This window comes from Pectinophora gossypiella, chromosome Z (assembly GCF_024362695.1).
Source record: "Pectinophora gossypiella chromosome Z, ilPecGoss1.1, whole genome shotgun sequence".
NCBI classification, from domain to species: domain Eukaryota; kingdom Metazoa; phylum Arthropoda; class Insecta; order Lepidoptera; family Gelechiidae; genus Pectinophora; species Pectinophora gossypiella.
The window spans coordinates 4,795,364-4,816,961 of NC_065433.1; the positions used below are offsets into that span (position 1 = coordinate 4,795,364).

Genomic DNA, 21,598 nt, shown 5'->3' on the forward strand with positions numbered 1-21,598 from the left:
AGGCGAAAGTCTCTGATGTGACTCTTACAAAACGACTACCATTCATAGTCAGTATACCTACCACCACCTCCGTTCAGAGCAGAGCAAGCATTAATCTACCAATTATTAATGTAATCTAGTCGGGAGCTCGGTGGCGCAGCGTTAAACGCGCTCGGTCTGCGATTGTTGAAATTAAGCAACTTTCGCAAAGGCCGGTCATAGGATGGATGACCTGCTTCGGAAGGCACGTTAAGCCGTTGGTCCCGGCTGCATTAGCAGTCGTTAATAACCATCAATCCGCACTGGGCCCGCGTGATGGTTTAAGGCCCGATCTCCCTATCCATACATAGGGAAGGCCCGTGCCCCAGCAGTGGGGACGTTAATGGGCTGATGATGATGATGATGATGAGTCGGGAGCTATGGCTCTCGCCGCGGCTTATATGCGAGTGACGTCCATTTATCGAGGATGTTCACTGCCACCAAAATGATCATTCCAATCAGCATCATTGTTTTTTTTAAATTTAATTGTCAGATACGGCGTCCTTTTACATAATGCATTATTTATTTATTTCTTTAGCTCTTTGAAGCAAGAATCATTTTACGTTATATTGAGAACTAAGTAATGATTTTTCTAACCTCTCCCCCCTCTAGGGGCACGATTTTGGAGTACTCGGTGCTGCAGATGACAGAGTCGTCTCTGGTGATCGGCTGCAGACTCTCCTTGCCGAAGTATCGCTCGCAATCCCTGGATAATGAAATATCTCATATGCTTACTTAGAAACACGTCAATCTTCACATAACTACATTGTCTTTAAATGACTAAACAACACAGAAATACCATCGTATTCTTATTAAATTATTCTAATTAGAAAAATACAGCCTTCTTGCCCACACACCTCGTCGTTCTCTTTTCTTCTGTCCCTTTCACCTCTCACTCTTCTACTCTGTTCAATCATATCTGTCATCAAACTTTCCTCTTTTACATCTTATTCATATCATCTCATTCTCTTACCCTCTGAGGGGAATGATTCAATGTGGAATTTTCTATGGCTAAAGAACAGGATAGAAAATAATTAAAAATAACACAAAAATGCATGAATTTTGCGACGGAAAATTCCACTTGATATTAAGAAAAATCGTGGTTTGTATCACCCCCTTCAGAATTTGTTACGATGTCACTAACACCCTGTATACATACATACGAGTGCTTGTAACTTATAGTGAAGTGTTGCAATGTTAAAATTTACTTACTGAGGTGAATCGGAGAAATATTGCCAGGGTTTGAAGGTTTTCCCGTAGTCGGTGGATTTCTCCAGCGCCCACAGTCCGGGGCGCGGAGAGTTGCCCATACGCACGAACACGTATGCCACATGGAACTCCTGAGGACCATAAAATCATCATTTAATTAGTAAAATTCATTTTCCCTCAGTTATGCTTATATGGCTATCGACCCGCTAGGGTCGATTAATTCTTTCAATTATTTTCCCTCTCAGACGACGCCCTGAGCCGAAGTTCGCGTCCAACTGGGCAGGCCTGTTGTCTTAAACGTTGTACCGGGTGAGAGCCTTCAGCGCTCCCCATTTGTCCGGCCAAGTAGTTAATGCCATCTGCGGCAAATCTACAATAAGTCAAATTCATCAACACCCTGGTGAGGTAAGAGGTCGATGCACCGCTCTCCTATTTCGGGATGCATGTCCTGAATACACGACAAACGTGGAAACCGAACTACGGACTATCCTTGTCTATCTTTGTGGTCCAGTAGTTGAGCGTTGGGCTCACAATCCGGAAATCCCGGGTTCGAATTCCGGTGGGGACGTATCGCAAAAATCACTTTGTGATCGTTTGATTAGGACATTACAGGCTTATCACCCGATTGTCCGAAAGTAAGATGATTCGTGCCTCGGAAGGCACGTTAAGCCGTGGGCCCGGTTACTACGTAATGATTTATGGTTACTATGTTGCTTTGGCGGCTCAATAAAAACCTTAACCAGGGTTGATGAGGTTGGAAATCCATCTTATAATCCACACCCACACCCAACCCACACTTCCCACACCACCCACCCTCATTCACACACACACACACACACAACCCACACTTCACCCACACTTATATCGTGTGCAGACGAATATGAGCCTGATAGTAACGGTAGAGTCGCAAGGGGAACCCACCGGCGGGGTAAAAAGACGAAAAAGTTGTTACGTGTTAAAAGACGAAACGATGGATAACAATTAATCAGAAAGAAAGAAAGAAAGAAAGAAAGTTTATTCAGTACAACAAACAAGTAACAATTATAAATAAGGCCCTGGCTCCTAAACTAGTATAACTGTATTTCAGGAGCCAGTGTCTTCCCAAATTGACATACTTCATTATTATTTGAGGTACAATAATATACTTTTTACTTAATAACTATGATAATTAAAATGAAAAATGAAAAAATAAAAAAAAATAAAAAAAAATTAATAAAAATAAAATAAAGATACAACAAACAAAGATATGTGTGTGTGTGTGTGTGTGTGTGTGTTTGTGTGTGCGTGTGTGTGTGTATTATAGGAACCAAAATTGTGGGAGAAAATTCCTTAGAACTAGAAATAAAATGAGTTTGAGATACCATCTAACATACTGGTAGAAGAAAGTTCTCCACCTTTTCAGTGTTGACTTCCAAGAGATAGTTTCGCAAAATATTTTTGAGGTTGTGATTGCTAGAAGTTACAATGTTAAGTTTTTTATTAATAATGTTGTACAGCCTGGGTGCCATAGACTTATAGAACCTACGTGCGAATGCGGACTTAAAGGTAGGTATCGGGCAAAGAAAGACTCTTTTGTTCTTTGGTTGGAATCAAATTATGATTCTATGGAATTATCTATAATTATTAAGTATGTAGGCAAATCTATCTAATTATGACTTATTATGCACATAAGAAAGAAGGTAAATCCCCTAACTGGCAGTTAAAGTATTTCACGTGCATATCAAACAGAATATTGGCGCTAATTCCTGTAAATACCATCTAATTTTATTTTAAGTTATATCTGTCATTTTCTTATCCGCCGAAAAGGAAAGGGACGGGTAATCGACAAGCATAAAATTGGTCACACGTCAATTTTAAGCACAAATCTAAACCAACCGTCTAAAAATTTTACATCCGTCAATAACCCGACACAGTTAAGTAGACAGCGCGTCAAATGGATTGCATACCGGGGACGTACCTTTTGATTCGCCCGGGTTATTCATTCATTTACTCATTCTTCCTAAAATTAAGAGCTGTGAATCATCCGTCCCTTTCCTTTTCGACGGATATGAAAATGACGGATATAACTTAAAATAAAATTAGGCGGTGTCTGCAGGAATCGGGGCCATTATCTACCTAAACGTTTATTTACTTCATGTACGAATGATGAATAGTAGGTATGTCCAATTAATAACATGTTATAATTATGACTGTATAATTGGATCGTGTAGGTACTAGGTTCAAGATAAACTATGAAATTCTAATTAAGTACTAAATAAAGACAGATCTAAAACTAACGAAAATCATGTTCTTTTTCTATTTAACTTATTTATGAAATTTAAAAATAAAATCAGTAATAATAAGTGCAACATATTGTCACGTTTTTCTATGACGTCACAGTGTGCTTTTTCATACAAATTCCATTGTAATTTTGTGTTTTGACGTTTAGTAAAAAGTAACTGATTTGACTAGTAGAAAACTAGCCTATTTCTCTATATTCATTTCGACGTATTTTGACGAATGTTATTTAGTGAAAACATGTCACCTTGGTAACTTTGGGCGATTTCCGACAACGTCGACAGACTACGTACGATGACTTCTCTCTCTCCCTTCAACTAAAAGTAATATGGTATAATAGGCAGATAAGATGTGGAGCGATATTATCAGATGTCCCCGGGGATAAAGTCATCAATCGATGTTATAACATAACATTCATCTTTTGCAAGACGAACTAAGTACCCACACCTTACCGAGCTTTCTGTTAGACCAACGTGTAAGATGATTAAAGTTATCCACAGTTATATATCATCTTGTAGATTAGATAATGAATCTACAATAATTTACTAAAAAAAACGTGTACGACTGACCTTCAAACTAGGAATAGATTTTGTTGCCAAGAACAGTGCTAACGTGGTAAATAGTCGTTAAAACAGTTTTATTAGATTATCTTGGTAGTTAACCAGAAATATATATTGTTCTGGATGTAATGAATGATGTAACTCGTCATGAATATTCGTGACATCAACCTTCATTATCAGATAAAAGTTTAACACCTGTATTCTAATATATTAACTCTTCCTCTCTTTTGGTATTATAAGTTGACATAATACGTCCCCGACTTGAGGACGTTACTCACTGGAGTCGAGCATATCATACTGCTTTCACTACTCACTTATAGATCCTTCTTTTAGTGTAATATTTCTTTATTTTATTGTTTTATTTCTGCTTTCCACGTGTAATACTAAGTCGCTTCTTTGTACTCTTTATTTATTTATTTTTTAATTTATTGTGCGGGTACTCGCGTTTCACCGATCGGCGTGGGTTGAACTGCGGCACCTTTATGTTTTCCAACTACTTAAATATTAATTTAATATGTGTATATTTTAATGTTGTAAATGTATATGTATGTCGTAGATTTTACCTAAATAAACTTTATTATTATTATTGCCAACATAATAATACGAAATGAATGACGTCATGCCTTACTGGAGTAAAATCGAGTTACGGTTGAGGCGCAGTCTGAGAATACCGACTTTGGCCTCAATTTGAGCGCTCAGCTCAGCTCAAGGCGTCGTCAAAAGTACATAATATTAGCTGATGACTATATCCCAATTGGGGTAATCAGAGGTACATCCACTGCAAGATGATTTAAATACCCCACCTCACTGAGTTTTCTGTTAGACTAACGTGATAGGTGAGCCGTATCGCCGTCTATAATGGTCGGGTCAACTATGTTAGTGGAAACTGCACTTAAATAAAAAATAAATACTAAAAGCTTCGATTCGGACGGGATTAGATCTGCCAACCATTGCCCAATGGCTCAAATTAGCTTCCAAAAGTTTTTTCGATTCTGCTCCGCACCACCCAAATCCCCTGGTAGTTGCGGCTTCCGAAAACATCCCGCTTAGGGACGGTACTGAAAAGTATCGGCGTCCGAAGGACGTAATATACGATCCCGACGACCCGATTACTCTAGCCATAGAGGCAGCCAATCAGCTCGCGACACCAAACACTTCAGGACCCCGATACCGACCCCGCCGGCGTGGTCGACGATTTCCCTCATTCAGCGCTTATCGCTATCGACCCACTAGGGTTGATTAATTCTTTCAAATATTTTTCCTCTCAGACGACGCCCTGAGCCGAGGTTCGCGCCCAACTGGGCACCCTCAGGCCTGTTGTCTTAAACGTTTATTTTTCCGGCCAAGTAGTTAATGCCATCTGCGGCAAATCTACAATAAGTCACGTCAAAAAAAAAAGGACGGGATTAGAACCCGCAGCTTTTGTCAAAAGTAGACAGGCGTGTTTACCATTGCACTACTTTAAATCGCTTTAATTGTCAGTTTTCGGCCAAAAAATTAAGATAAAAACTAGAAGCTTAAATATAGGCGGCAGCACTGTTAAGTGTTCCTACATTTTGACAGTTCTCCATACTGTCCAGAAAATTGGCGATAAACTATAAAATGTGGAGCGACGTGGAGTGTATACCGTCTGAATCATGATTTACGAAAAAGAAAATAAGTTTCTCTAAGTTTGCTTCTTTCCGATTTTTTGGAGAATAAATATAACACTATGAATTTTCAGTTAAGTACTGCGGAAAGGGTTATAGTGTAAAAATGTAACCAAAACAATAATATTGTTGGTTTACTCAAATAGTATGGGGAAATGTCAAAATTTAAGAACACTCAACAGTAGCGACACCTGATGGGGAAAATAGGCAGTTTTTATCCTCCTTTGATAGATAAGCACGCCAAGACTCGAGAGAGTGCTGATGATTAATGATGATGAGATTGCGGGTAGTACTAATCTAATCTAGCCTACAAGATCCTACTGCTGGGCAAAGGCCTCCCCTTCCTCTTCCCATTTTTCGCTGTCCTGTGCTTACTCCGACCAGTCCCTCCGGCAAGCGTCCAAGTCGTCACGCCATCTCTTTCGAGGTCTACAACGACTCCTGTACCCGTCATGATACACCCAATGCGTGATGATCCGTGTCCACCGCTCAGGGTGCATGCGACAAACATGTCCGGCCCAATCCCATTTGAGTCTGGCGGCTTTTCGTTCCACATCAGCGATTCCCGTTTTTGAACGCGGTGTTGTGTTTCAGACTCGATCAATTAGGGTAGTTCTACAATACCAAAATTGTTTAAATGAGTACATTATTTGTTGCTAAGCGTAAAAGGGCCAGTTTCGTTGTAATACTTGTAACACTATCGCATATTAGGTACATAAAGCTTTTATTATCAGTACCGGCGTACTCCCACGACGTCCGACGCATGCGCCGGTCGAATGATACCGTCAGTTAGATGTTTATATTATACTACTATTAGTTAATTTTAAACTAAAAATGTAACAATCATCTTATACTAGTTACTGCGATACCGTTATCTCTCTAGGTACTGTTTACCGAATGTTAGACGTGTGTTAAGATATAAGTCTAGTCGTTGAAGGTTGAGCTTCGAAACTAGAGGTCCCTTGTTCTCTCTGTGGAGACGTATCACAAAAATCACTGTTCTTGTTAGGACATTGCAGAGTGATCACCCGATTGTCCGAAAGTATTACTATTTACTTAATTATGTACATAATGTTAGGAGCCTCCAGCGGCCCCGATATAAGGGTTGATAAAGTCGGTCGTTGACATCACAACCCACACCATGTATTCATGCCTAAATGTTTCTGTTTCATACGGCCTGTTTCACTGTCTGATTATTTATATATCCAGAACATATACGAGAGATACTATACGTATACCTATCATTCAGATTATCACTATCAGAAAGTTTATCAGCAAGCAAAATAATAAATCTATCAACTTTTATATTTTATATTTAACTAGCGACCCGGTTTCGCTCGGGTGAAATGCTGGGGAAAAAATGAAATTATTTACGGCATCACATTAAAAACCTCAAAAATAACAGTATTTTTCCACTATTTAATGCATGTTATTATACATATAAACCTTCCTCTTGAATCACTCTAGGTATCTATTAAAAAACCGCATCAAAATCCGTTGCGTAGTTTTAAAGATTTAAGCGTACATAGGGATAAAGGGACAGAAAAAGCGACTTTGTTTTATACTATGTGGTGATTAATAGGATATAATAATATAATAGGAAACTTCGCTTATTCCGTAGAATATTATTTCGCTCAGCTTAAAGTAAATCAAATTACAAATTATTATGAACCCAGTATACATGATTACAGTGTAATGTTATTTAGAGGAATTGAAATAGGACAATAAGAAGACCACTTGCAGTCACTTTTGACGGGAATAATTAAAAAAAAATGATGTATTTTGCGACGAAAAATTCCACTCAGAGTCATGGTCGGAATCATCCCTCAAGGTTTTCGTTACGATGTCACTAACACCCCTTGTGAGACTGTCCTTTGTTTGGTAAGGACTTTTCAGACTTGAATCACCTGATTGTCCGAAAAAGTAAGATGATTTCGTGCACGATAAGCCGTTGATCCCGGCTATTAGCCGTAAAAACACCTCCACCAACCCGCAGTGGAGCAGCGTGGTGGAGTAAGCTCCATACCCCCTCCGGCTGATTGAGGGGAGGCCTGTGCCCAGCAGTGGGACGTATATAAGCTGTTTATGTATGTATGTATGTATGTCACTAACACCCTGTATATTATGTAGAATTGTAGATTGAAGACACATATAACATTACATTCCTAAGTATAATGCCGGTAATGCTGATGACAAATCGCATGGCGTCTGGTATTTTATTACATTCGCTTAGCAAATTTTAATCTAGTCATAGATGGAGTAGGTTAATAAAAAGGTGCATTCGTTATTAATATAATTATCACGTCTTTTGACATTTATAATAATAACGTGTTTGTTCAGGTAGTGTGCTACCTATAATTTTAATTGAATCTACACTATTTATTTGTCTGTGCGATGCACTTAATTTTGAACATTTATCTAAGAATTATTTTAGGCATACTAAGTAAAACTAACTAAATCAGGTTCTTATTAAAAAAAAACTTATCACTAAGTATAACTTACTTTTTACTTTTTTTGTTGAGTTATAAGCTGTTAAAAGTAAGTTTATGTTATAATCTATAAAGTACTTATAGGTTATTTGACTTTTTTGTAATACTTGATATTTGGACTAATAAAGACTTCTGTTGTAAAAAAAAAAATCTATAAGTCGCTATGACAAACGCGATATAATAGGTACTTTTTCGCGATATAGAACTGCAATAGTAGTTCTATGATTTTTTTTTAACTGTTTTTTTTTATTTCCATCCATTGTTTGAGTAGTGTGTCGTGTAAATATAATTTCGTACTCTTCGTCTACTATAAAAGGAAGTATTCTTATGAACGCATTTACTTTTTCCTTAGCAGCAGACAATGCGCATGGGCATCATAAAATGTCGCGGCCATCTTGGAAGGCGTCGCCTGCACTTCCTAAACTAGCGTTCTATAATTAATCCAACACCCTGGTGAGGTAAGAGGTCGATGCACCGCTCTCCTATTTCGGGACGCATGTCCTGAATACACGACAAACGTGGATACCGAACTACGAACTATGATACCCCTTGTTTAGAGTAATTAGACTGCACTATATATATATAACGGTCTCCGTGAACGCAACCGGGGGCCGCAAGTTCGAATCCCGGTAAAGACATATCACAAAAATCACTTTCTGACCCCTGGTTTGATTAGGACATTACAGGATGATCACCCGATTGTCCGAAATTAAGACGATTCGGAAGGCACGTTAAGCCACCCTCCCGGTTACTACTTACTGAGGGGTTAAAATGGCCACATTGAAGCAATTCATCTATGAAAGCAATATTGCAATTTGACATTTGCGCATATAAAAGTAAGTGCGCAATGCAAACAACTGTCAAAAAGCAATATTGCTTTTTTAGATGAATTGCTTCGATGTGGCCATTTTAACCCCCCCTGATATAGATACGGAGTCGTTACATGAGCTATGTCAGGGGCCTTTGGTGGCTCAATAATAAACTTGACATCAAGGTTGATGAGATTGGCAATCCACCAATGTCCCGTTCACAAATCGAACCCGGACCTCCAGATCATGAGCCTGCTCTAATAGACCAAGGAAGCTGTCTCTCAATAACATACTTGTTAAATAATACAAAAACCTTAAACTTGTAACAAAACATGAATCCGCAACAGACTGTGCTATTCAAAATAAAAATATTATGCACACTATTGAGTAATTACTTACTACTTTAATAGTGAAGTAGGTACTTATAGAGTCACCGGGTCGAACCCCGATACCGGATTTGCACCTTTTTTTTTTTGACGTGACTTATTGTAGATTTGCCGCAGATGGCATTAACTACTTGGCCGGACAAATGGGGAGCGCTGAAGGCTCTCACCCGGTACAACGTTTAAGACAACAGGCCTGAGGGTGCCCAGTTGGGCGCGAACCTCGGCTCAGGGCGTCGTCTGAGAGGAAAAATATTTGAAAGAATTAATCGACCCTTGTGGGTCGATAGCGATAAGCGCTGAATAAGGGAAATCGTCGACCACGCCGGCGGGGTCGGTATCGGGGTCCTGAAGTGTTTGGTGTCGCGAGCTGATTGGCTGCCTCTATGGCTAGAGTAATCGGGTCGTCGGGATCGTATATTACGTCCTTCGGACGCCGATACTTTTCAGTACCGTCCCTAAGCGGGATGTATTCGGAAGCCGCAACTACCAGGGGATTCGGGTGGTGCCCGGATTTGCACCATGAGGTATTAATTTATCTTAAGATTAGATTTTTAGTAAGTAGTCGTTACATGAGCCTTGTCAGGGGCCTTTGGCGGCTCAATATTAATCCTGACACCCGGGTTGATGAGGTTGGTACTCCACCTCACAACCCACATAATAGAAGAAAGTTAGTTTTTACTAACAGAGTTTGCACGACCATTATAGACGGCGATACGGCTGACCGTCTATCACGCTGGTCTAACAGAAAGCTAGGTGAGGTGGGTACTTAGTTCATCTTGCTATAGATGTATCTCTGAGTAACCCTACAGATATAGTCGCGAGCTTCTTCTTCTTATCATGTGGGTTGTGAGGTGGAATACCAAACTCTTCAACCCTGGTGTCAGGATTATTATTGAGTCGCCAAAGGCCCTGACATGGCTCATGTAACGACGATGTCGCGAGCTTATGTTATGTTATAATTAGCTACAAGAGAACATTTCACATACCTGACCCAAGTCGATGGTGAGGTTGACTTCATTGTACTTCATCCCCCTTGAGAGTGGGGGGGACTGCCACCAGGTTCCCATGCCGTCCACCGCGTACTCTGGAGGGTGTTTCTTCGCTTCATTTGTCGAGTCGCAAATATCGCAAACCTAGAACATATATATAATTATTGTAGAAATAATTATTATAATTAATTAAAATATAATATACATTTATTTTTTAAGGATCCTTTTTTTTCTAGTAATATATTATATCTAAATATATGCCTATGTTGCTCTGCGATTACGTAGCATTCTAAATTTTTGAAATCGATCCAATTGTTTTTGAGTTTATTTAGGCTGTACAGGTTGTGTGAGAAGCTGCAGTAGTTTTAGGCGGATAAGACGTTCGTTATGTGAAAAATGACGATTCAAAGTGTAACAATGTTACCAACTGAATAAAGACATTTTTGAATTTAAATTAAAATCTTCTTCTTCTATCGTGTGGATTGAGAGGTACATTACCAACCTCATCAACCCGCTAAATCGCTAAATCCGCTGTTATCTTAAAATATAACTGCTTGTGACACCTACTACTTATATGAAAATCAATTTAACTTTCTAGCACGTTGTTTTGTCTTAAGTTATAGTTATCATAAGACTTATTATACCTAGTCATTTTGTAAAGATTTTAATGTACAAAAGCTTAATAGCTAAGCTCACTTTATAACAATAATCAAATAAAATACGAGTATTAAGTACATTTTAAAGCTTTCTGCGATTCAAACGGACGTAAGAAGAATCCAACACCGTCCGAAATTCTGATAATGGGTCCATCCATAACATAATATTTTTTTCTCTCAAAACAAAAGGCATTCAAATCTGCGTTCTTTTTTCAAGTTGCGAGAAACAAAAGCGGTCGGGATTCATTGGGATGCGCGCGCATTTGGCAACCATATGTCTGCAAAAAGCTCCGTTTGGCCCGAAAGGACCCGAAGATGTCCGAAAACAGCCGAACGCTAAATTACAGTGTACGGATGTAATTTGTCTGGCCAGATTTTGGGATCGCGTTGCGCTTGCCCGGCCGCGCAATGCATTGAAGAATGCATGAGTGCGATAGCAAAATGATTTGCTTCAAGTTTCATTCATGCATTAATATCTTGAATAACATTACCTACGGATATTTTTACACTTAGCAATACAGATATCATTACAGTTGATAGTTTATTAAGTAAGTAAGTATATTATTAAAGTTTTGTTTTTATGATAACATCCTACTCTTGATGAGTTAATAGGCAGTAGGTGCCTATTTACTTATTTTACTCATATCGAAATAAGTAGGTATGTGAAGTAGATTTTTCATTCATAACCGTTATAAACTTTGAAACATTTAAACAAAGAACGTTTTAAAAATAACACGTGACTGTAATCCGCTTCGTAGAAATATCTGTTGCATATTGTAAACTCTACGTTCTTAGTACTGGTTTGTATGAAGTATGCTCTGACTTAGGCAACTGTCACACGACTCTGGTCACCGACGCGGTTGGCGGTCGAGAAGGTCGCATTGACTTCTATGAAATTGTATGTCGCTGATACCTAACACCCGAAAACCGCCTAGCCGTGCGGTGCACTGCTACAAAATCCGCGTCATGTGATAACGCCTTAGAGTTTTAGGACCTGAAGTAATTACCGATTCAATGGTGCTGATTCCAGTGCATACCATCTGATTTTAAGTTAGGTATACCTGTCTTTTTCTTATCCACCTAAAAGGAAAGGGAAGGATAATCAACAGCCATAAAATTTATGGAACACACGTCAATTTTATGCAGAAATAAAATAAAAGTAACGAACTTCCAACTAGTCAAATCAGTCACTTTTTACTAAACGTCAAAAAACGAACTTACTATGGAATTTGTATGAAAAACGTGACGAAATATCGTACTATTATTAGTACGATACGACTTATGTAAGTACTTATTATTACATTTTTCTTTATTAAAATGCATACATAAGTTAAATAGAAAAAAAGAAACGTTTTTTGTCACTTTTACATGTGTCTTTATTTAGTAAATTATTATTTTTATTTAACTAAGAAACTAGAAACTACCCAATTACACGCGTCTTTTCGGTATTTACCTACTTATACAAATTCCAAATAGATTTATCTGCTAAATAGAGACAAGTGTGATTACGAAAGCGAATGTTATCATCACAATTATTAATATTTCGGTCGCCAAGTTGTTTGAACTCGTTGTGATAAGCTAAGTGTAACGTCCAGTTAGAGTTATCGCTACCCTCCGACCTCACTATCTCAGTACAAGATGAATGAACATCACTTTGTTCTCATTTTGTTACATTTTCGGCTACTGTGCGTAAGCGACTGATTTCTAGGTTCGTTGTAGTCGTTATGATAAATACACTAAATATATAATAAATATACATACTGTCTAACATAATAAAAGAAGAAAAAAGTTACAAAATCTTTATTAAAAAAATAAAAGTAATTCTAATTAATAAATATTACTACAGCACTAGTGAATACCTTAATGATACTGATGTTACAATTTGAAAAGCTTCCTTCTCTCTTTTAAACTTCTATTTTGTTGTGTCCGAAAGGGTCTATAATGTGAAACTCATATATAACTTACAAACTTGTACACCGTCATAGTATGCAAATAAAGAATATTGAATATGGTTAGTAGCTATGATGAAGTTACCGAGTGAGGACCCTTAGCGTTACCTAATTGGCTTGATGATACTCAAGTATCATCATCTCCCCAGCACTATCCCGTTCTTCACAGGGTCCGCTCACCCAACATGAAGCTTTGACAGGTCCGGTTTTTTACAGAAGCGACTGCCTGTCTGACTTTCCAACCCGCGAAGGGAAAACCAGCCCAATAAAAGACTGTGGGTTTCCTCACGATGTTTTCCTTCACCGCTGAGCACGTGTTCATCATTTATGATCCAAACACGAATTTGAAAATACATTCGTAGGTCATTAAGTCTGTGCTGGATTGGAACCTGCGACGTTAAAGTGAGAGGCAAGCATTCTACCAACTGGGCTACCACAGCTCCTAATTGGCTTGAGTATGAGGTCCGCAAATGTACAATATTTCAGTCTTGTTGACAGTATACGAATATGCACGCTTTTGTTTAGTAATGAAAATACTTGTTGCTAGAGGAATAGGTAACCTAATATGATTAATGTTATTTCTATTTATTTCATAATCAAATTATGTACCTATTAGCGAACAAACGACGAACTAAAAGGTAGATTATTGGTATGGCGAAATGTGTTTGGTACCTACATATCACCTTGGTACCTTTTTTATTATGAATCTAAACATAAAAATAATATATAACTCTTTGTGTATAATTGTTTCTTCATGATTAGTTAGTGAGTACCTATATAGTAGTTAACTAGATGTCGCGTGGTTCGCTCGCAGCAAGCTGCTCGCGTGTCTTGTTTTCCCGCCATTTTTTTACCGCGATAGAATTGGACCAAGACTTAAATAGGTCTCGTGGAATCAAAAAAGTTCTAGGTGCTATAGTTTTGCCAGGCCGTAGGGTGTCTCCCTGATGCGGAGCAGTTTTCAAAGATGACGTTCCGATCATCAATTTTACCCCTGAGTCATTTTCTGCAAAAACAAAAATTTGTATGGCGGCCATCATGTTTTTTCACCGGCGATAAAATTTGACCAAGACTTTAATAGGCTTCGTGAAAACAAAAAAGTTCCAGGTGCGATAGTTTCGCCAGGCCGTAGGGTGTCTACCTGATGCGGAGCAGATTTCAAAGATCAAGAAGTATTTCCATACTCAACGAGACGTTCCGATTACAACCCCATACGCAGTTTTTACCAACGAGACATTTTCTGGAAAAACGAAATTTTGTATGGCGGCCATCTTGTTTTTCCGCCATTTTGTTTTTTTTTCACCGGCGATAAAATTTGACCAAGATTTAAATAGGTATTGTGAAAACAAAAAAGGTCCAGATGCGATAGTTTCGCCAAGCCGTAGGGTGCCACTCTGATGCGGAGCAGCTTTCAAAGATCGAGAAATATTTCCATACTTTACAAGACATTCCGATTACAACCCTATACACAGTTATTTTCCCCGAGACATTTTCTGGAAAAGCAAAAATTTGTATGGCGGCCATCTTGTTTTTCGGCCATTTTGTTTTTTTTTCACCAGGGATAAAATTTGACCAAGAATTAAATAGGTTTCGTGAAAACCAAAAAGTTCAAGGTGCGATAGTTTCGCCAGGCCGTAAGGTGTCTCCCTGATGCGGAGCAGTTTTCAAAGATCGAGAAGTATTTCCATACTCAACTTGAGGTTTTGATCACACCTCCTATACATCATTTTTACCCCCGAGGCATTTTCAGGAATTTTGAAAAATTTGTATGGCGGCCATCTTGTTTTTCCGCCATTTTGATTTTTTATCACCAGCGATTGAATTTGACCAGGAATTAAGTAGGTTTAGTGGAAAAAAAAATGTTCTATGTTTGATAGTTTAGCCAGGCCATAGGGTGTCTCCCTGATGCGGAGCAGTTTTCGAAGATTGAGAACATTTTCCGTACTCGACAAGACACTCCGATTACATTCCCATACATCATTTTTACTTCCGAGACATTTTCTGGAAAAACAATTTTTTGTATGGCAGCCATCTTGTTTTTCCGCCATTTTGATTTTTTTTCACCCGCAATAGAATTTGACCAAGATTTAAATAGGTTTTGCGAAAATAAAATTGATCCAGCTATAATAGTTGCGCCAGGCCGTAGGGTCTCTCCCTGATGCGGAGCAGTTTTCCAAGATCTGGAAGTTTTCCCATACTCACCGGGAGGTCCCGATCACACCCCCCATACATCATTTTTACCCCCCGACGCTCCTTCTGGGAGAACAATTATGTCAGTGAGTCAGTCAGTCAATAGGTACATGGGTTTGTAGCTATATATAGTATAACTAGATGTCGCGTGGTTCGCTCGCAGCAAGCTGCTCGCGTGTCTTGTTTTCCCGCCATTTTTTTACCGCGATAGAATTTGACCAAGACTAAAATAGATCTCGTGAAATCAAAAAAGTTCTAGGTGCTATAGTTTTGCCAGGCCGTGGGGTGTCTCCCTGATGCGGAGCAGTTTTCCAAGATGACGTTCCGATCACACCCCTATACATATTTTTTGACCTTGAGGAATTTTCTAGAAAAACAAAATTATGTATGGCGGCCATCTTGTTTTTCCGCCATTTTGTTTTTTTTTTTCACCCACAATACAATTTGACCAAGATTTAAATAGGTGTCGTGAAATCAAAAAAGTTCTAGGTGCTATAGTTTTGCCAGGCCGTAGGGTGACCCCTGATGCGGAGCAGTTTTCCAAGATGACGTTCCGATCACACCCCAATACATAATTTTTACCTCTGAGACATTTTCTGGAAAAACAAAAATTTGTATGGCGGCCATCTTGTTTTTCGGCCATTTTGTTTTTTTTTTCACTGGCGATAAAATTTGACCAAGACTTTAATAGGCTGCGCGAAAACAAAAAAGTTCCAGGTGCGATAGTTTCGCCAGGCTGTAGGGTGTCTCTCTGATGCGGAGCAGCTTTTGAAGATCGAAAAGTATTTCCATACTCAACATGATGTTTCGATCACATTCCTCATAGATCATTTTTACCCCCGAGGCATTTTCGGGAAAAACGAAAATTTTGTATGGCGGCCATCTTGTTTTTCCGCCATTTTGATTTTTTTTCACTCACGATAGAATTTGACCAAGATTTAAATAAGTTTTGTGAAAAAAGAATCGTTCCATGTGCGATAGTTTCGCCAGGCCGTAGGGTGCCGCCCTGATGCGGAGCAGTTTTCGAAGATCGAGAAATATTTTCATACTCAACCAGTCGTTCCGATTACAACCCCATACACAGATTTTACCCCCGAGACATTTTCTGGAAAAACGAAATTTTGTATGGCGGCCATCTTGTTTTTCCGCCATTTTGATTTTTTTTCACCGACAATAAAATTTGACCAAGATTTAAGAAGGTTTTGTGAAAAAAGAATCTTTCTAGGTGCGATAGTTTCGCCAGACTGTAGGGTGTCTCCCTGATGCGGAGCAGTTTTCCAAGATTTGGGATTTTTCCCATACTCACCGGGAGGTCCCGATCACACCCCCCATACATCATTTTGACCCCCCGACGCTCCTTCTGGGAGAACAATTATGTCAGTGAGTGAGTCAGTCAGTGGGTTTGTAGCTATATATAATATAACTAGATGTCGCGTGGTTCGCTCGCAGCAAGCTGCTCGCGTGTCCTGTATTAGTTCGAAGCTTTGTATGGCGGCCATCTTGTTTAAATAGGTCTCGTGAAATCAAAAAAGTTCTAGGTGCTATAATTTTGCCAGGCCGTAAGGTGTCTCCCTATGCGGAGCAGTTTTCCAAGATGACGTTCCGATCACACCCCTATACATATTTTTGGACCTTGAGGAATTTTCTAGAAAAACAAAATTTTGTATGGCGGCCATCTTGTTTCTCCGCCATTTTGTTTTTTTTTTCACAGGCTATAAAATTTGACCAAGATTTTATTAGGTTTGGTGAAAAAAGAATCGTTCCAGGTGCGATAGTTTTCCCAGGCCGTAGGGTGCCGCCCTGATGCGGAGCAGTTTTTGAAGGTCGGGAAGTATTTTCATACTCAATATGACATTTTGATCTCATCCCTCTTACATCACATTCACCCCGAGGCATTTTCGAGAAAAACGAAAAATTTGTATGGCGGCCATCTTGAATTTCCGCCATTTTGTTTTTTTTTTTCAACTGCAATTAAATTTGACCAAGATTTAAATAGGTTTTGTGAAAAAAGAATCGTACCAGGTGCGATAGTTTCGCCAGGCCGTAGGGTGTCTCCCTGATGCGGAGCAGTTTTCCAAAATCAGGAAAGTTTTCCATACTTGACGGGAGGTCCAGATTACAACCCTATACACAGTTTTTACCCGCGAGATATTTTCTGGAAAAACAAAATTTTGTATGGCGGCCATCTTGTTTTTCCGCCATTTTGATTTTTTTTCACCCACGATAAAATTTGACCAAGATTTAAATAGGTTTTGTGAAAAAAGAAACGTTCCAGGTGCGATAGTTGCGCCAGGCCGTAGGGTGTCTCCCTGATGCGGAGCAGATTTTGAAGATAGAGAAGTGTTTTCATACTCCACAAGACGTTCCGATTACATCTCCATACACAGTTTTTACTCCCGATGCATTTTCTGAAAAAACAAAATTTTGTATGGCGGCCATCTTGTTTTTTCGCCATTTTGATTTTTTTTTCACCCACGATAAAATTTGACCAAGATTTAAATAGGTTTTGTGAAAAAAGAAACGTTCCAGGTGCGATAGTTTCGCCAGACTGTAGGGTGTCTCCCTGATGCGGAGCAGTTTTCCAAGATCTGGAAGTTTTCCCATACTCACCGGGAGGTCCCGATCACACCCACCATACATCATTTTTACCCCCCGACGCTCCTTCTGGGAGAACAACCCTGTCAGTGAGTCAGTGAGTCAGTCAGTCAGTCAGTACATGGGTTTGTAGCTATATATAATATAATAATAATAACTAGATGTCGCGTGGTTCGCTCGCAGCAAGCTGCTCGCGTGTCTTGTTTTCCCGCCATTTTTTTACCGCGATAGAATTTGACCAAGACTTAAATAGGTCTCGTGAAATCAAAAAAGTTCTAGGTGCTATAGTTTTGCCAGGCCGTAGGGTGTCTCCCTGATGCGGAGCAGTTTTCCAAGATGACGTTCCGATAACACCCCTATACATCGTTTTTACACCCGAGACATTTTCTGGAAAAACGAAAAATTTGTATGGCAGCCATCTTGCTTTTCCACCATTTTGTTTTTTTTCACAGGCGATAAAATTTTATTAAGATTCAAATAGGTTTCGTGAAAACGAAAAAGTTCCAGGTGCGATAGTTTTCCCAGGCCGTAGGGTGCCGCCCTGATGCGGAGCAGACATCGGAAACCCAGACGTATTTTCATACTCGACTTGACGTTTCGATGACACCCCTATACATTATTTTTACCCCCGAGGCATTTTGAGGAAAAACGAAAATTTTGTATGGCGGCCATCTTGTTTTTCCGCCATTTTGTTTTTTTTTCACCGGCGATTGTATTTGACCAAAATTTAAATAGGTTTCGTGAAAAAAGAATTGTTCCAGGTTTTATAGTTTTGCCAGGCCGTAGGGTGTCTCCCTGATGCGGAGCAGTTTTTCAAGATCGAGCAAAATCGAAATACTCAACATGACGATCCGATCACATCCTTATACATATTTTTTACCTGCGAGGCATTTTCGGGAAAAACGAAAATTTTGTATGGCGGCCATCTTGTTTTTCCGCCATTTTGATTTTTTTTCACCGGCGATTGGATTCGACCAAGATTTAAATATGTTTCGCGAAAGAAAAATTGCTCCAGGTTTTATAGTTTTGCCAGGCCGTAGGGTGTCTCCCTGATGCGGAGCAGATTTTGAAGATAGAGAAGTGTTTTCATACTCCACAAGACGCTCCGATTACACTCCCATACATCATTTTGACCTCCGAGACATTTTCTAGAAAAACATTTTTTTGTATGGCGGCCATCTTGTTTTTCCGCCATTTTGATTTTTTTTCACTCACAATAGAATTTGACCAAGATTTAAATAGGTTTTGCGAAAAAAAAATTGATGCAGGTATAATAGTTGCGCCAGACTGTAGGGCGTCTCCCTGATGCGGAGCAGTTTTCCAAGATCTGGAAGTTTTCCCATACTCACCGAAAAATTTTGATCACATCCCCCATACACCATTTTTACCCCCCGATGCTCCTTCTGGGAGAACAACCCTGTCAGTGAGTCAGTCAGTCAGTCAATAGGTACATGGGTTTGTAGCTATATATAATATAATAATAATTATTAGTAATGTACACTTTGGCACCATGTCACATTAACTTTTATAGTGGAATTTGACAAAAAACATCATGTGACATGGTACCAAAGTGTATGCATGTTGATGCTCGTGGCTGTACTTAGTAGTTAAGCGTATGAATGTCGGGTGGTGAGGCAACAGGATGGATTGATAACGTTATCGGCTGCTTATCGGAGTCTACCTCATTCACTCCGGGAAGCAAGGCTCCAAGGGATGCCAGAATTACTCCAAAATTTTAGTAAAGTAATGTAGTTCTTTTAGACACAGACATTTGTGTTATCTTTTATTTACAAAAGAAACAGTGAGAAATAATATAAGCGATATGAGATTCGTGTTATTTTTAAACCGAATTCAAAAGAAGAGTCCTGAAATAGAGTTTCCTATGTCAAAGATAAATTATGAAATTCTGATTATTAAATATAGAGAGAAAGGAAACGTTCTCTTTTTTTCCATTTAACTTATTTATAAATTTTAGTTTTTCTATGACGTCACAGGTTACAAATTCCATAGTAATTTTGTGTTTTGACATTTAGTAATAAGTAACTGATTTGACTAGTTGGAAACTACCCTAGACATTGTAAAAACAAAACATCTAATATTGTTTTACAATGTCTCTTTATATACACTTCCAAACACCGACACATGTTGCTTTTCTTTTTCTAACCAATCCTACATTCGTCTACTGTTGAAAACGAGTCGATAAATGACCTCTGTCACCTTTTAGAGTACCTAAACTATTTTATTAAAAAGCAAGTTCTAGGTATATTGTAGCTATAGAAGTTTTCGTTACCTACGGAAACCTAGGGCCGGTTACAAAAGAGTACGAAAAGCGGCAGTGTAATCTAATAAACCCCAGACCTATGGGGTATAACGTAGAACCAGACATCAACGGCTGCTGAGGCGGAGATGAAAGCCATCGGTACGGCAATACAGGACGGAAGGGGCAAGTCACAAGGACTGTAACCTGGAACCTGACAGAGGGCAGCAGTACCTATCAGTACTATTCAGAGGCGGATGACAGGAGCCCTAGTACGCCTTTGAAATAATACTACTCTGGGCATCATCCCACTAGCGTCAGACAGAGTACTGCCGGGCGGAAGGCAAGAGGAACACCACTGCCTTATTTCTCCCTAAAAAAGTAGCATGGAGAATGCTACACCGACAAGAGCGTGGCTCTTAAATTGCCTAGTTAATACCTAATGATGGTGAAGAATTTAATAATATGAATGAGACTGACATGTCAGCTTGCGTCAATCCTATACTTTTTTATTTGATTACACTGTTGATTTTCGTAATCGTTTGCAACTTGGCTAAGGCCCCTGTGGCTACAATAAAGAATTCCAAAGCTATTTCTGGTTTCTTTCCAGGAGTTTACAAGCTTTTATGGACAATTTAATCTTTATTGCTGTTCGAGAGAGATGAGAAAACTTTTATTTGCCTTTTACCTTTTCTCCAAGCATTTAGTTTAGACTCTATAGACCGAATAGAGCTTATTTTTATTATGATTGGGTTTCAGTACGCCCTCGATCGCTAAGGATTCTGAAACAGGAGTTAGGGACGACAAGCTTATAATATTATTATCCTTGTAATATAAATAGTATTTTCGGTAACTATTTAGACCTGAATAGTGTTCGTATATGTTCGGTAGCATTCGCTATACTTTGCGAAGAGTATTTAGTTACTTCGTCGCTTTAAACTGTTTATAAAAAATAGGATTAAGGCATTCTGCCAAACGTATTGATTTTTAACAGCAAAGATAATCCCCTAAAAACAGCCCTCAGCCCCATTTGTCCAGCCAAGTAGTGAATGCTAACCAGTCTTAATAATAAAAGAAAGTCACACAAAAAAGTATTTACCTGTCCCTGTATCACGTGTTCGTCGTGATCGGCGTTCGCGCCGACCAGTTTGCAGTAGAGCTCGGGTCCTTCATCGCCGCAGGTCGCTGTGGCTGTCACCTTTTTTCCTAAAGCCAAGTTGAAGTACGGCGGCGTGAGGATCTCTGCGCGTGCGCACGTCAATAGTAATAGCCACGCGAGCCGCCGCATCGTGCGCGCGCCGCGTCCCAGCGCGGAATGACGAGATACAGCTAGCCCACAGGCGCCAACGGCAAATGTTATAATACGAGCAGGACGCGAGAAGCGAACTTTCGGGCTTTTGTTATGTTTAGAACTTTTGGAGCTAGCTTTTCGAACTTTTGTTCGTATACGTATACAAAAAATATGTGAATGAACAATGTTGTTGTCATTGTTGTAGAGTAACTACTTTGTTATTGTGATTGTGTTGTGATTTACCTACATGATACTGGTGGTGTAAGTAATGGTT

At 39.2% G+C, this 21,598-nt stretch overlaps 1 protein-coding gene across 1 annotated transcript in view; it reads right to left on the minus strand.

Annotated features, from left to right (window-relative positions):
* The window catches only part of LOC126380055 (laminin subunit alpha), a 67,568-nt gene extending 46,236 nt beyond the window's left edge, over positions 1-21,332 (minus strand). Inside the window, exons 1-4 of the mRNA XM_050029222.1 lie at positions 21,133-21,332; positions 10,384-10,530; positions 1,231-1,358; positions 616-724 (exon numbers count right to left, since the gene is read on the minus strand). Coding sequence (XP_049885179.1) covers positions 616-724; positions 1,231-1,358; positions 10,384-10,530; positions 21,133-21,321 — 573 coding nt within the window. The 5' untranslated portion in view covers positions 21,322-21,332. The remainder of the gene's footprint in view (positions 1-615; positions 725-1,230; positions 1,359-10,383; positions 10,531-21,132) is intronic.
* Positions 21,333-21,598: the final 266 nt, after the last annotated feature.